Genomic DNA, 14723 nt, shown 5'->3' with positions numbered 1-14723 from the left:
AGACTGTCTTTTTTCCATTGGCTATTCTTTCCTGCTTTGTTGAAGATTAATTGACCATGCAGTTGTGTGTTTATTTATGGGTTTTCTATTCTGTTCCATTATCTTTGTGTCTGTTTTTGTGCCAGTACCATACTGTCTTGATCACTACAGCTCTCTGATATAACTTGAAGTTCAGAATTGTGATGCCTCCAGCTTTGCTTTTCTTTTTCAAGGTTGTTTTGGCTATTTGGACTCTTTTGCTGTTCCATACAAATTTTAGGAAAGTTCTAGTTCTGTGAATCCTTTGGTTGCTTTGAAGTTCACAAATCTAGTTTGGTTTTAAACTATAATTTACAGATATTTAAAGGATTTTCCAGAGATCTTTCTGTTACTGATTTCTGATTTAATTTCACGATGGCCAGGGAACATAGTTTGTATGACTCAAATCCTTTAAAAATTACTGACACTTTTTATATGCCCAAATTATGGTCTATCTTGGTAAATACTCTGTATGCACTTGAAAAACATGTGTTCAGCTGTTGTTGGGTGGGGTGTTCTATGAATGTCAATTAGGTTAAGTTGGTTGATAGTGTTAAGTGTTTTATATCCTTACTGATTTTCCATGTACTTGTTCCGTCAGTTTTTAAAACGGGTATTGAAACAGGAACTAAAACAACAAAATTATGTTTCTCATGGTTTTTTTTTTTAAACAGTTTTTGCTTCACATATTTTGAAGCTCTGTTATCAAGTGCACAGCTGTTTAGGATTCTTGTGTTCTCTTGATGAATTGATCCTTTATCCTTATGAAATGATCCTTTTTATCCTTAGTAATATTCTTTGCTCTGAAATCTACTCCGCCTGTTATTAACATAGTCCTAGCCACTCCAGCTTTGTTCTGGTTCATGTGGACATGTGAAATCTTTTCTCATTCTTTTGCTTTTAAATGTCTGTCTTTATAGTTAAAGTGGGTTTGTTGTAGGCAGTTTGTAGTTGGGTCTTGCTTTCTAACCAGTCTGGCAAGCTCTGGTTTTTAACTGAGTTGTTTAGGCCATTTCCTTTTTTTTTCCCCCAAGCACTTAATTTCAGCCAGCTTCATTTTTTATTTCCGAAGTGTTGGGATTATTTCATTAAACTTTCCAAGAGGAGGCCTTTTCCCCCCTGCTTCTTAAAGTTTCCTCTTCATTACAGCTCTTTGATTATATTTTCCCCTCCTCTAGGAACTTGGGATTAGATGGGTTGAGAATTCCTGGGATGTTTTCATGTAGCAGTCATGTTCAGAAGAATATCTCCTAACCAGGGCTGTGTGGAGACATGGGTTCCCTCTTGGGGGCCAATTGTGAGACACCTCAAATTAGGCATTTCTTTAGAGAAGATGTGGAGGACCATTTGAAGCCAGGGCAGATGTGGGAAATTGTAGGTGCAGCACTCAGCTTTGTCTGTTACCCTGACAGTTCACGCCAAGCCCCGAACACATGTGACCTTCTTAGCATAACTAAACACGTATGGTCGATTGGACTCGCCCGCCTCAGAAAGCAGTTTGGCAACTCTTTCCACTGTCCCTTCATGGCATGCTCCCTTCCCATGCTAAGCAGTTTAACAAAAAGTTCTTTCCAACTCTGTGTTATACTGTTCCTGCAAGGGCTTCTAGTAAATGATTTTTTTAATTGCTATTCCATACCATATTCAGTGATAGGCTAGCCCCCCTTGCAGTTTGCCAGCCAGGCAACGTGAGTACAGGGCTATGTCCCTGGCCTCATAGGGCTTACAAAACACAAAGGAGGTTGTGCAGTTTTTATCTCCTCTAGAGCTTTTCATTGCCATTCCCACAGGCCATGTGCTCTTTATTCACGTCTATGAAAATCGTGTGGTGATAGTAGCACATGTTGGGAACAGGGTTTTTCAGCTTTGGCCCTACTGACATTTGGGGCCTGATAATTGCTTCTTGTGGAGGACTGTCCTGTATGTTACAGGACATTCAGTAGCTCCCTGGCTTCTCGCCACAGGATTGAGCACCTTACGTCTGAGTTGTAACATTTGAAAATGTCTCTGATGTTGCCAAATACCCCTGGGGGCAAAATCATTCCCAGGAAAAGAACCACTTGCCAAAGAAAATTGGTTTCCAAAATACTTGGTTGTGTTTTCCATGTTTATTAATGATGGCCACCAAAGTTTACTTCTTTTTTCATACATCCCCTCTCCCCCCGGCAATATCTACCTTCTTTCATTTCATTTCCTCAATTCCCTACTGGTCTATTCCCTACACTTAGATTTTTCAGATACTTTTTTCTTTCCTTCTGTTCTCCAGACTTCGTGGTTGCTTGTTTCATTTTACTTTCACTGTCTGTGTTCTGGCATACTCTGGCTCTCCCTTATCCTGTTACTGGCAGTCTGTCTGTGCTGTCTGTCTGTGCTGCCCTTTGATCTCTTCATCAGCAACCATTTACCTCCTAATGACCTTTCCTTGGGTCTGAAAGATAATTCCGTATGAATGGGCTCACCACGAAAGTCTCCCTTTACATGTGTGTTATGCTGCCTTGTGACCTCTTCTTAGCCGTACTTTTTCTTGTTCCTTCCTGCTGTGCATCTCAGCCTCTAGAACTCTGTTTCCTGCATCAGACCGTAGCTGGCATCTCATGTATTTGAGTGCACCACCTTTTCCTTGAGTAGCATGTATCCTTGCTTCTGAAAAACTTGGAACCCATGCAAGGCACCTAGGATTGCTTGGATTTTGTCAGGAGAAACTGGCCCTGAAAATCTGGAGATGACCCTTCGTGGCTTCCTCCTCTAGCTCTGTTTTCTTCCCCTTCTGGTTTCTCTTAGTCTTGGTTACAAACCTGAGTACGCTGCACATAGGGGAAAGGTTTGGATCGCGTTAGACTGGCCTTCTGTGGGAAACATTTTATGGCCTGTTGGGGGTTTCCTTCTGTGAGGTCCAAAGCTCTTTCCTTAAGTGGAAAGGGGCTTGTGTTCTGCCAGATCCTCCCACCCGTTCCACAGGTCAAATAATGAATCTAGTAGAAATATGGAAAAGTTTAGTCCATATGTGTGCCAAAAATTGCCACTATGAAGGCAGCAGTGTAAACAGTGTGTGACTAATCCTTTCTTTTAAGGAAAGAAGTTGTATGCGATTGTTTCCCCTCTGCTTATAAAGATACAGAGGTTTCCACGGATTCAGGTCTCCGGATGGCCAGCCATACCCCTAAGCTCCAGCCTCTTTTTCCTTGTCTGTCTGGTCCATGTGTCACAGCACACCACCTATCAAGTGTATAGTCCGCAGCAGCCACACTCCTGTCACTACTGAAAACGCACCGTGGATGGTACCAGTGAGCTCCCCAACCCAGGCGAGGCCTTTCCTCATTTCATTCCCTGCTTTTTCTGCTGCAGTTGGCAGATGGTCCTCTCTCCTTTCCTCCTAGGAACTCTCTTCCATTTATCATTTCTGGACCCACGTTATTCTTGTTTTTCTCCTAATTTCCCCCCATTTTCTCACTATGTTCCTACCCTTAAGTGTGAATATCCTCCAGACCATGTGGTTCTGTGATCTTTTTTTCCTGAAACATTTTTGCCTTTGAAGAAGTTGGCTCCTCTGAGAACATCACTTTTCCTCATCTTGGAGGCTTTCCCTAATTGTCCCTCAGAGACTTGCTCCACGTTCTGTCTCCAGCATAATTATCGTCCTCACAGACTGACCCTTTCTTCCGCCTGCTGTAACTCATGCTTCTTTGCTGTTTCTTTTCCCCTTGGCCTTGAACAAAAATACCTGTCCGGTCAACCAGGCTTGAAACCTTCATTGTCACTTGAGTCCTTTTCCTTTTGTCCCCATCTGTCCTGCATTTAATCCTCAGGTCCTATTAGTCCTTCTGGTAGTTAGCTCCACCCAGCCATTTCTTCATGTGTTCCTTTTAGATGTTGTCTAAATACTTCCTGCTGTAGGAGGTGAAGATTTAGCTTATTTACTTCACCTCTTACTCCCCATCCTTTCTCTCAAAATCATTATTTCATTTTCATAGCTCGTGTACACCCCAATAGCACATTTATGTTTCTATTTCTTCTTCTCTCAGCATCATCTATCAAGGTCATGAATATTATCTGATGACTTTGCATTTTATAAGGTAAGGGCAGTGCCTCTCCCAGTCTTCCCTCCCCTTCTTCTCTTCTTCAAGGATCTTCCAACCCTCTCTAGGTAATTCTGTATATTAATATCACCAAAGTTGGTAACGCAGTTGTTTCCGAGAGTTACAGCATTTGTAATATTTTGTTCATGGATGTACCCCTCAATGCTGGGATTTCTCTCTCTGTATCTTTCCTTCTCTTTCATGCATGCTTCTTAAAGCAGAGTGTTCCTAGCATCAAATTTGAATGTAGTCTCCATTTTTCTTTCCAGCAGTTGCATTTATACCATATAGTCAAGTGTCTCCAAAATTGCAGTCGTATTTTCCATTCTTGTGATTCCTTTTCTCCCTGGGATCGTTCTTCTGGAGCTCCCTGCCTTCCTGATTTCCTGGCAAGCGTCTTTTTAGAGGAAAGATGGGACACAAGTCTTTGAGCTAGGGGAACCTGGAATCCAGGATGAGAAGGTCTTACTCTGGGAGTGGGGAGCAGTAAGTTTTGTGGTTTATATAACATAGTTCCATTCTTTTAGAGAAGAGTACTAATTTTTTTTTTTTTCCCCCTGAGAAGGGTAGAAGTCTGGATGCTCTGTTTGCTAGAGTTGGGGAGGATAGTTGCCATATTTTATATAATGATTTTTAGTTAAGACACCAGTGTTCAGCCCTACTTTTTATCACCCTTTGCTTTACTTGGTTTCAGGTCCAAAACTCCTCTGTGTTTCCTCCTTTGTGCCTGTGCCCTCACAGAGGGATTCATGACCAGTGCCCTTAAGCCTACTGGTTGCAACCCATTAGGGAGTCATGAAGTCATGAAATCAATGTAGTGGTTCAAGACTGTCACTTAAAAAATAGATTAGAGGACAAAATCTCAAAGTGTCCTACACATGCTAAGGGTAAATATTGTTTTATAAGACTTGTTTTAGTTATGTAAAAACACAGACCCATATGTACACGTGAATTGGATCTCCAAGTAAAATGGACTTCTTACTGCTGGTTGAACTAAAAGAAGTTAGGAAAATATTTTTCAGGCCACAGCTTCCTCCATGCTGCTACAACAGTCAGCATTTCTCAATCCACTTTGAATCTTACAGATTTGTTGAAATATCTCTCGTGTGTTTATTAATGGGTACAACAAACCATATTTAGTGCCCTGTGTGGCACAGGTATTGACTAATCCGAACGGATGCTGGAACAGAGACCTAGAGATCCAACTCTGCCAAGTGTTAACTCCTTATTTACGGGATTGAAGGGATGTATGTCTTGGGGGGGCCCGGTGGAGGGAGGGGGAGGGGCAGTAAGGGCCTTGGGATAGCAGCTATTTATCAGAGCAGAATATTTCCATATTTTAATGACTAGTGTGGCTATACTGTTGTGTAACAGCCAAATGTCAACTTCGGATTTAAATCTTTTTTTATTTCTTATTTTAAGGGCATCTTTGGAGGAAGTTGAGATATATAGGTACCTAAAAAACACCATTTTGAACCAGAGGTCCTACAGTTTTCATTCTTAACTTAATTTTCTCAAATATTTTAGTTCTCTTTTTTAAAAAAATTATAATGCTCTGACAAACCTGATATTCACTAGTGATAGTTAAGCCTCCCCCCAACCCCGACCCCGGGAGGAGGGAAGAATAGAGAAAATCCCAATTGAAATGAAAGGAGAACGATTATTTCTGAAATACTTGGGTAAAAGAGAAGAATTAAAGAGGATATATATTTGTAAGGCTGAGCGGTGTTCCAGAGTAGAAATAACTGAATGGTGACATTAGAGGGAAAAATGAACACCACCCTTGAAGGGAGGAAGAGAGAAGAGGATGCAAATCATGTATTTGTGAAATGAGTGATTGCACAGTTTCCTCCATTTGCCCCTGGTGGTGCCACCATCCATGGATTTGCTTCTTTCTCTGTGGGGCTGTCATGCAGAGTGGCTTCAGTCTATTCCTGTGTGTTGACACGCTTGCATTGGGGGAAAAGGAAAGGCGATGGAGAAAGGGGAAGCACAACTCAGGTGTAGCTCCCTATCTGCAGTATGTTGGTGACTTGGTGAGTGGTTCTACTGTAGTAGGACTTAAGTACCATTACACCAGCATTTACTCATTGCTCATTCCCTTAAGTCTGTGATGGCTGAGGGTTGGTTGTTCAAGTTCGAGACCTAGTAAGCCCATCTTACTTGTTTGTTCATTACTTTCCAGTTAGCTGTAGGGAAAAGGAGCCCATATACAAGCTTTCAGCTCATTTCTTGGTGCCTCTCACTTCCTTGCTTCAGAGGGGAGAGAGGGAAGGACCTTGCCCAGGAGGTAGACCACCCACCCCAGCCCCCCCTGAATCCATCCTACCTGGCAATGGTCAGAGCTACAATGCTGTCCTCTTGTGAACAGGAGTTCACCTGCCAGCAGGTGTTAGCAGCATAGTGACAGGATGACAGCATAGCTGGGGAACGAGTTGCCCCAGAGATGAGAAGAAGGGCTTCCCGTTTTCAAGAGGCTGATGGATAGACTTGCGGTTCTTATCACTCGCCACCAGATGTGTCCAGCTGTTACAGTTTCTACTCAATCCCAACCATACTTAAAGTTCAAACCAACACTTACATCATCAAAACAAAAGTGTTTACAACATTAAGCCTTACTTAGGCTTTTAGTAATTTAAGTCATTAGTCTAGTGATAGAGGGAGTGCCCTTTCATGGAATTGTGTTTGGGAAAACTCAGGCCCAGGGTGGATTTTTCTAGGCTTTCCTGCAACTTAAAGCTTTAGAATGGTGGTTCGAGGTCCCTGGCTGGCTAAAAGGGAAGCACTCTTCATCCCAGACTCTTCCTTCATTTCTCATGGACGCCCTGTCTCACAGAATAGCTCATTCATCAGCTCCAGTTAGAGTCAGTCGAATAGGCTAACTTTATTCAGGACTGTTCCTGCTTTAGATGAGGCACTGTGTGGTGGTGTTTTGGGTGGCTTGACAATTGACCTTTCATACTCACCTGTCACAGTGTCATTTCTTCCTCTCGTTTAGAATCCCTCATTAGGGACAATCTTTGGGGCTTTGGGGTACCTTATCAATGTGATTATATCCCAGTCAACCATTCCTAGGTTCAAGTATCATACTTTGGAAATATTTTGACTGGTTTAGATGGCTTTAATGTGCCACATTCGATAAAATTCAAGGTTATACTGGAGAGGTCTCCTTCCATAGACTCAGTTCGCTGCTGAAATGCTCTGCCCCACTAGTTTCAGCAGCAATTAAGCATTTTCTGGAAGTTGGTTGGTGTATCTTCTTTATATTGTTTGATTATTTATTAGTCTTGCTTAGCTAATGATTTTAGTTCTCTTCCCCAGGGAATTATTAAATCTGGGCAAAAGCTTGTTATTTTAAAGTTAACATGCTGAATAATATTCCATTGTGTATGTATTACGACATCTTCTTTATCCATTCATCTACCGATGGACACTTGGGGCTGTTTCCATATCTTGGCTCTTGCTGCTATAAACATAGGAGTGCATGTATCCCTTTGAATTAGTGTTTTTGTATTGTTTGGTTAAAATACCCAGAACTAATATAACACTGTATGTTAACTATACTGGAATTAAAATTAAAAATTCCTTTAAAAAAACCAGTTTCCATTACATGTAACAAAAGAGAACTGTCATAGAAAATGGTTGGGCCAGAGGGTGAAGACACAGCAATTGTGTTCAGGAGTCCCCAGAGTTCTTGACTTGTGTCATTGAAGAAATGAGTTATTCTTCCCATTGTCATTATTCTTAGGAACTAGTTATTATAAAACATTTGGCCAGAATAGTACAGTTTTAATTATTATGAGATACAGCATAAAATGTTTAAATGTTAACTAGAAAAAGTTGAATGTTTCTTCCTTATCATAATTGTATTTCAAAAGATAATTTTAAAAATTATTTTTTCCCCTACCGATCTTCCTAGTTCTTATGTTCCATAGATGAGAGAAATCATATGATAATTGTCTTTCTCTGCTTGACTTATTTCACTTAGCATTATCTCCTCCAGAGCCGTCCCATGTTGCAGCAAATGTTGAGAAATCATTCTTTCTAATAGCTGAGTAATAAGGGGAAGAAAGGGATAAAGAAAGGGGGGTAATCAGAAGGGGGAATGAAGCATGGGAGACTATGGACTCTGAGAAACAAACTGAGGGCTTCAGAGGGGAGGGGGTGGGGGAATGGGATAGACTGGTGATGGGTAGTAAGGAGGGCACGTATTGCATGGTGCACTGGGTGTTATACACAACTAATGAATCATCAAACTTTACATCAGAAACCAGGGATGTACTGTATGGTGACTAACGTAATATAATAAAAAAATTTTTAAAAAATAAAAATAAAAATTCTTTTTTGCCAGTTTTTGTGTGTGTCCAGATTTTTTAGGAGTCACAGAGGTTCTGTGGTAAAGGTTAAGAAGGTGAGGCTCAAAGAGCTTGCCCATCTTCCCTTCTGTCATTAGGAAGTTCCCACCATTTACTGTTCAGGGTCTGATTGTAAACAGTGGATTTTGCATAACTGATCAAGGTGGGGATTTCTTGCATAGCCCCCTTTCTGTTTCTCTTTCTTCCTTTCCCGTCTTCACATTTCCAATACTGCCTACTTCTCAGTATATATGAAATGCACTTTTAATTTTTATTTATTTATTATTTTTAAAAAAGATTATTTATTTATTTGACAGAGAGAGAGAGAGACAGCCAGCGAGAGAGGGAACACAAGCAGGGGGAGTGGGAGAGGAAGAGGTAGGCTCCCAGCACAGCAGGGAGCTCGATGCAGGGCTTGATCCCAGGACCCTGGGATCACTCCCTGAGCCAAAGGCAGACCCTTAATGACTGAGCCACCAGGAGCCCCAAAATACAGTTTTCAAATATACGTACCTGCTCGTGTATTGTCTTTCTTACATATAAATGTCATGTGTTCTGCATACAGGCTATGGTAACAGTGCTCTGAATCCTCTGAGAGAATCCGCCTGTGGTGGCCTATTTAGCCTATGCGTCTTGACTAGAGAGGCAGAGTCCTATGTTAAGATTCCTTTCTTTCTTCCTTCCTTTTCCTTCCTTCCTTCCTTCCTTCCTTCCTTCCTTCCTTCCTTCCTTCCCTCCTTCCCTCCCTCCCTCCCTCCCTCCCTCCCTCCCTCCCTCCCTCCCTCCCTAAAGTTTTATTTATTTTAAAGAGACACACACAGAGAGAGAGAGAGCATGAGCCAGGGGAAGAGAGAGAGGGAGACAGGCAGACTGCACTGAGTGTGGAGCCCGATGCGGGACTTAGTCTCACAACCCCAAGATCACGACCTGAGCCCAAGCCAAGAGTCGGATGCTTCACTGACTTGAGACACCCAGGCGCCCTGTGTTAAGGTTTCTAAGTGTAAGTGGTTAGTTCCTTGTGTTATAAATGGTCAACTACAGTATCTGAAGGGAAAATGGAGCCTTGTGTGGAGTCCATTTCCTTTCTACATGTAATTTCTTATTTTCCCTGTCTTAGCTTTAAAAATCCATAATTAATTTCCCTGTCCCCACTCTGTTTCTTCCCAGAGTGACACCCCTTTCCTCACAGAATGTGATGATCCATCACGGCCAGACCCAGGAATACGTGCTCAAGCCCAAGTACTTCGCCGTGCAGAAGGTGATTTCGGGGGAGCAGTCCACTGAAGGCTCATTCCCTTCGAGACACGGGCAGGGTCAAGTCTCGGCACCGTTTCAGTGTGAGTACCGCCCCGTCAGTGATTTTTCTAAGTTACAGTACTGTTGTGTGGAACGACTTCATTTGCGTTAGAGGCTCTCATGTGTCACAGTAGATAAAACTTAAGAGCCGTAAAAACAATCACAACAACAACAGAAACAACCCAGACACAACAAACCCACCCTGGTGCCCAAAATAACCAGACAGCCAGACAGCAGCCCGTTTTCTTTATTTTGAGGAAAGGCAGTTTCCTTGGATATTGGCAAAGAATGTGAAGTGACCTGCCTGTCATTCTGTTTCTGCAGGATGGCTCCATCTCTGAGACCTACTTGTTCTCCTCTTAGATACAGTTGTATGCCCTACATGTTTACATTGATAGAATATTTTCTTCAGTAAGCTAGCCAGGATTCATGCCTTGTGAAATGTCTGAAATGCCCCGCATTACTCTCTGAGGTTCACCTCCAGTGGTATTTTTATGATACGAGGTCCCCTCTTTAGTATACGGAGCAGATGGTGTGGCCAGCTTTAGTCTGAATTTGTAAAGAGCTATCAGTGGCCAGCGTGGTTAGTATCTTGCTATGTGGGAAGCTCACGGACAAGCCCTGGCTCCAAGGGTGGGGAATGTGATGATTTGTGGTTTAGGTATTACACAGTGTCTGCTGGCCGCATCTGGAGGAAACGTTCTGGAGGGAGGCACAGACCATTCAGAGCCGAGAGCTAGACGCACGCACTCCTTCCAGCAGCTTCCTGCCCTGTCTCAGGTTGACGGATTGCCTGCGCCACAAGTAATGAAACAGAATGCCAGTTGTTAGGTTGGAAAGGAGTGTCTTTCACCACCAAAAAGAGTGCAAAGAGAGATAGAGTTTTTACTACTCTTGGGCCGTTCAGATGTCTGTATCGGTGTGGGTTTGCTTCCCCGGGCCCACCCCCACCTCCCTGAGGGGGTCACCATTCTAGAGTGATGGACTTTTCCCTTAGAATTGGTGACTTAACAAAAAGAGTATCTCATGTAAGGTTTGTCCATTGCATTTTTTATCTTTTGGGAAAATTCTGCTCAGTGACCTGAGCATCCTGGATTCCCCAGAGCAGTAGTTCGATGAGATGACGTTGATCGGGCCCACGAGGACAGCAAGCTCTGGGGATTTTCAAGAGGGAAGAAAGGAGAAATCCTAGAGATGATCTCCTTGTCCTTTAGGCAAGATGCTTCTAAGTCATTTGCAGAACAATAGAGGTGTCCATCTTGTTTTTAAAGACCCTTTGGTGTAAGTGCTTCATAACCTGTTCTGTGTGAATATCCCTGGCTATATATTTTTCTAATCTTAATTTAAAAAAATAACTCCAAAGAGGTACTTATTATTTCCTTGGGTTTTTATATAGATCAGGGATTTCGTAGAAGCTTTCCAGAATTAGAATGTGATGGGAGGAGAGTTTTTGGAAGTTTCTAATCAACCTGGTAAGGAAGAGAATTTTGAACTATATGGAAGCATCAGGAAGAGGTGGTCTGAGAATCACTGGTATTAAGACTAGAGACGAGACTGGTTTTGGTTTGTCGTTGATTCGTTACTGGAATGACAGGTCCCACGATGGGTGTATATTTTACTCTCAGACCTTTGTTGAAGGGTCTTCTGGAAGATGAAATTATGTTTTAGAAAGACAGGAAGAGAACTTTATCTGTATTGTCCATAAATGTCCCACCCATTCTGTTTAAAATGTTATTTCTGTCAGTATTAAAAGGCTTTCCTTAAACAATTGGGAGTAACAGCCATTATTTTCCCAATTGTTCGGTTTAACGTTTTTCCATAGCTGAGAGCCAGTAAAGTAATTCAGACTAACATATAATCACAGTGATGGGGTTCTCTGCTCAAACTTCCCAGGAGTTAGTGGCTGTTCAAAAAAAAAGGCCGAGGAACTAACTGAAATAGGCATATAGAAAGGCCAGGAAAGGAGATGTGGCTATTTTTTGCTGAGCCCAGAACTCTGTTGAGAGCTGGAAGGCTAATGGGAAAGTTTTAAAAAGAGGTAATTTGGCAGGACCATGAGGTTACGGAAATAGCAAAATTGAGTAAGAACAACAATAGGAAGATTAAAACTAGAAAGAAGGAATGAGTAATACTAAGAACCTTAAATAATGTCTCCCCACATCCAGCTTCGCCTTAGGTGAAAGGAGCCCCCAAGGAAACCTTACATGTAACAGAAAGGGATAGAGAGTCAGTGAGAGAAGTCTGAGGAAAAGCAGGAACTTTCAGTTTCTTTAATTTCATCTTTATAGAAGAGCTCAAATGTAAACAGATGAACTTCTCTCTCTTTTTTTTAATTATCTTTGTCACCATACAGTACTTCATGAGTTTTTGATGTAGTGTTGCATGATTCATTGTTTGCATATAACACCCAGTGAACCTCTCATTCTGCTGAAGAATTTTATGGTCCAATTTTAGGAGTAGATAATTCTGACTCATGAGAAAAACAGAAGATATTACCAGCAGGTAGGGATAATGTGTCTGGGGAAGAGACTTCGTGACCAGCATCATAACAGTCCACTGTCATTACTTTTGGGAAATTTTAGGGACTAGAGGATACATTGAGGTTGGCAGAAGAGGAGTGTTGTTTTCCCTTTTGAATTGGGTAAAAAAAGGTGGTCTACTGTAATGAATGTAGGTTTAATAGTATCATGCAAGCGGCATTAATGATGCTTACCTAGAGCTCTGAGAATCGTGTAAATTAATTACCTTATTATAGGGGAGACATAGCCTACAAGCCCAAGTGAATAAGGATTTGCTTTGGACGCCTGGTAGGCCAAGAGAGAAATGGTTCAGAAGAAGCAGGAAAAGGATGACAGTGGTGAGGGCGGGGTGTGATGGGTTCAGTAAAGCAAAGTGTGTTAATATGTTATGTCTAGCACTCTCTAGATAAAGCAAAGTAGATAGGGAGAAACAAACTATCAGGTTGCTAGGGAGCTGTTCTCTGCTGTGAAGACTGAACATTTTAGTAGATTTCCCAGCGTTTTGATGACCTGGCGCACCATTCCTAACCACTGTGCGCATACCGCGTTTCCTGTTTTGGTTCTGGGCTTTACCATCCTTCCGAGTCACTGCCCGGGTTGCTTGACATCTTGTGTTGGGGGTTTGCTGCTTACTGGCTGTCTCTAGTGACAAATTAATAGTGGTGCTATGCTTTACTCATTGCTCTTCAGAGAATTTAATTTGCGTGAGTATCGACTACATTAGGGTCTGTAAACTTTCTCTTAAAGGATCTGATAGTAAATACTTCAAGCTTGGGGAGGCAAGGTGTGTAATCGTGAGGATGTTACATATAGGTTCTTACATAACTGTTAAAAGTATGACCATTTAAAAATGTGAAAATCAGTCTTAGCTGGCAGGTTGTAAAAAAAAAAAAAAATTGGCTAGGTTAGTCTCATGGGTAGTCAAGTTTGCCAGGGGCTGATCTAAGTTTCAGTCTCTCAGTGTATGAAAAACATCTAGATTTTGGGCCTATAGGCCCAATTCATAGCCTTTGAATTAAAAGCTGTCCAAGAAGCCCTGCCTATAACCAGCTGTCCTTCATTGTCACCGTCCCTGGCAACCCAGCCTCTTCACCATCATGTTCTCAGATAAATCTCCACTAGTTTGAAGGCAGCCAGAGAAGTATGAACCATGGGAGACCACTCTTGTCTGATAAGTCTAGTTTCCTCTAATGTTAGAGTGACAGGCCACACAGCAATTGGGAAAATAATGGCTGTTACTCCCAATTGTTTAAGGAAAACCTTTTAATACTGACAGAAATAACATTTTTATTGGATGAACCAGTTACTGCCATCTGGCTAGACTGAATCACATTAAGCTATCACCTGAAGTCCTCCCAAAGTTAAACACAGTGGCTATATGACCCAGCGTTTCCACTTCTAGGTATATATCCAAGAGAATTGAAAACATATGTTCACACAAAAACTTGTATACAAATGTTCGTAGCAGCATTATTCATAACAACCAAAAAGTGAGAACAACCAAAATGTCTATCATCTGATGAATGTATAAACAAAATGTGGTCTATCTTACAACGGGTTGTTCAGCCATAAAGAAGGAATGGAATAGTGATACATGCCACAGTGTGAATGACCCTTGGAAACATGTGGAGTGAAGGAATCCAGACACGAAAGGATTCAGATCACATATAATTCCATTATGCGAAATGTCCAGAATAGACAAATCTATACAGACAGAAAGTAGATTAGTGATTGCTAGGGGTTGAGGAGAGGGAGAATGGGCAGTGATTGTTTATGGTTAAGGAGTTTCTTTTGGGTTGGTAAGTATTATGGAATTAGATAGTCATGGGTTGTAAGATCTGTGAATATATTAAAAACCCTGTTATGTTTCTCAGAGAAACAAACTGAGGGCTTCAGAGGAGAGGGGGGTGGGGGAATGGGATAGACCGGTGATGGGTAGTAAGGAGGGCACGTATTGCATGGCGCGCTGGGTGTTATATGCAACTAATGAATCATCGAACTTTACATCAGAAACCAGGGATGTACTGTATGGTGACTAATATAATATAATAAAAAAACATTTAAAAAATAAAACCAGATCTTGCTAATAAAAAAAATAAAAATAAAAACCCTGTTATGTTAAAAAAATTAAAGTTTTGTTTTGTTTTGTTTTGTTTGAGTCATATAGGTTGTTACAAAAGGCTTAGTATGAACTCCAGGAATGGAGCTCCTTGGGCTCGCTCTAAGGATAGTATGGGCTGAGGAGTCTGCTTTATCCAGTATCTTCCTTGGTGACTTCTAGGGAAAAAATGAGTACATAAACCAAATTCTATTGTGTTTATTTTAGTATTTTTAACCCAAAGAAAGAACAGTTAAAGTGACTTGATAGCATTTGAAAGATCATCTTATAAAAAAAGTCAAGATTTTTAGTATAGCGTATGTTCAGGGGCAAACCCAAATAATTCATGCAAAAAAGAGAT

General features: G+C 41.5%; 1 protein-coding gene across 6 annotated transcripts in view; it reads left to right on the top strand.

The window, feature by feature from the left end:
- Positions 1-14723, top strand: part of LTBP1 (latent transforming growth factor beta binding protein 1) — a 391256-nt gene that overhangs the window by 127808 nt on the left and 248725 nt on the right. For all 6 annotated transcript variants that reach the window (XM_057309361.1, XM_057309360.1, XM_048222571.2 and 3 more), the window contains exon 4: positions 9617-9786. In XM_057309361.1, the coding sequence (XP_057165344.1) occupies positions 9617-9786 (170 nt within the window). The remainder of the gene's footprint in view (positions 1-9616; positions 9787-14723) is intronic.

This window comes from Ursus arctos, unplaced genomic scaffold, assembly GCF_023065955.2.
Source record: "Ursus arctos isolate Adak ecotype North America unplaced genomic scaffold, UrsArc2.0 scaffold_8, whole genome shotgun sequence".
NCBI lineage: Eukaryota > Metazoa > Chordata > Mammalia > Carnivora > Ursidae > Ursus > Ursus arctos.
This window is presented reverse-complemented; position numbering and strand designations above follow the sequence as displayed.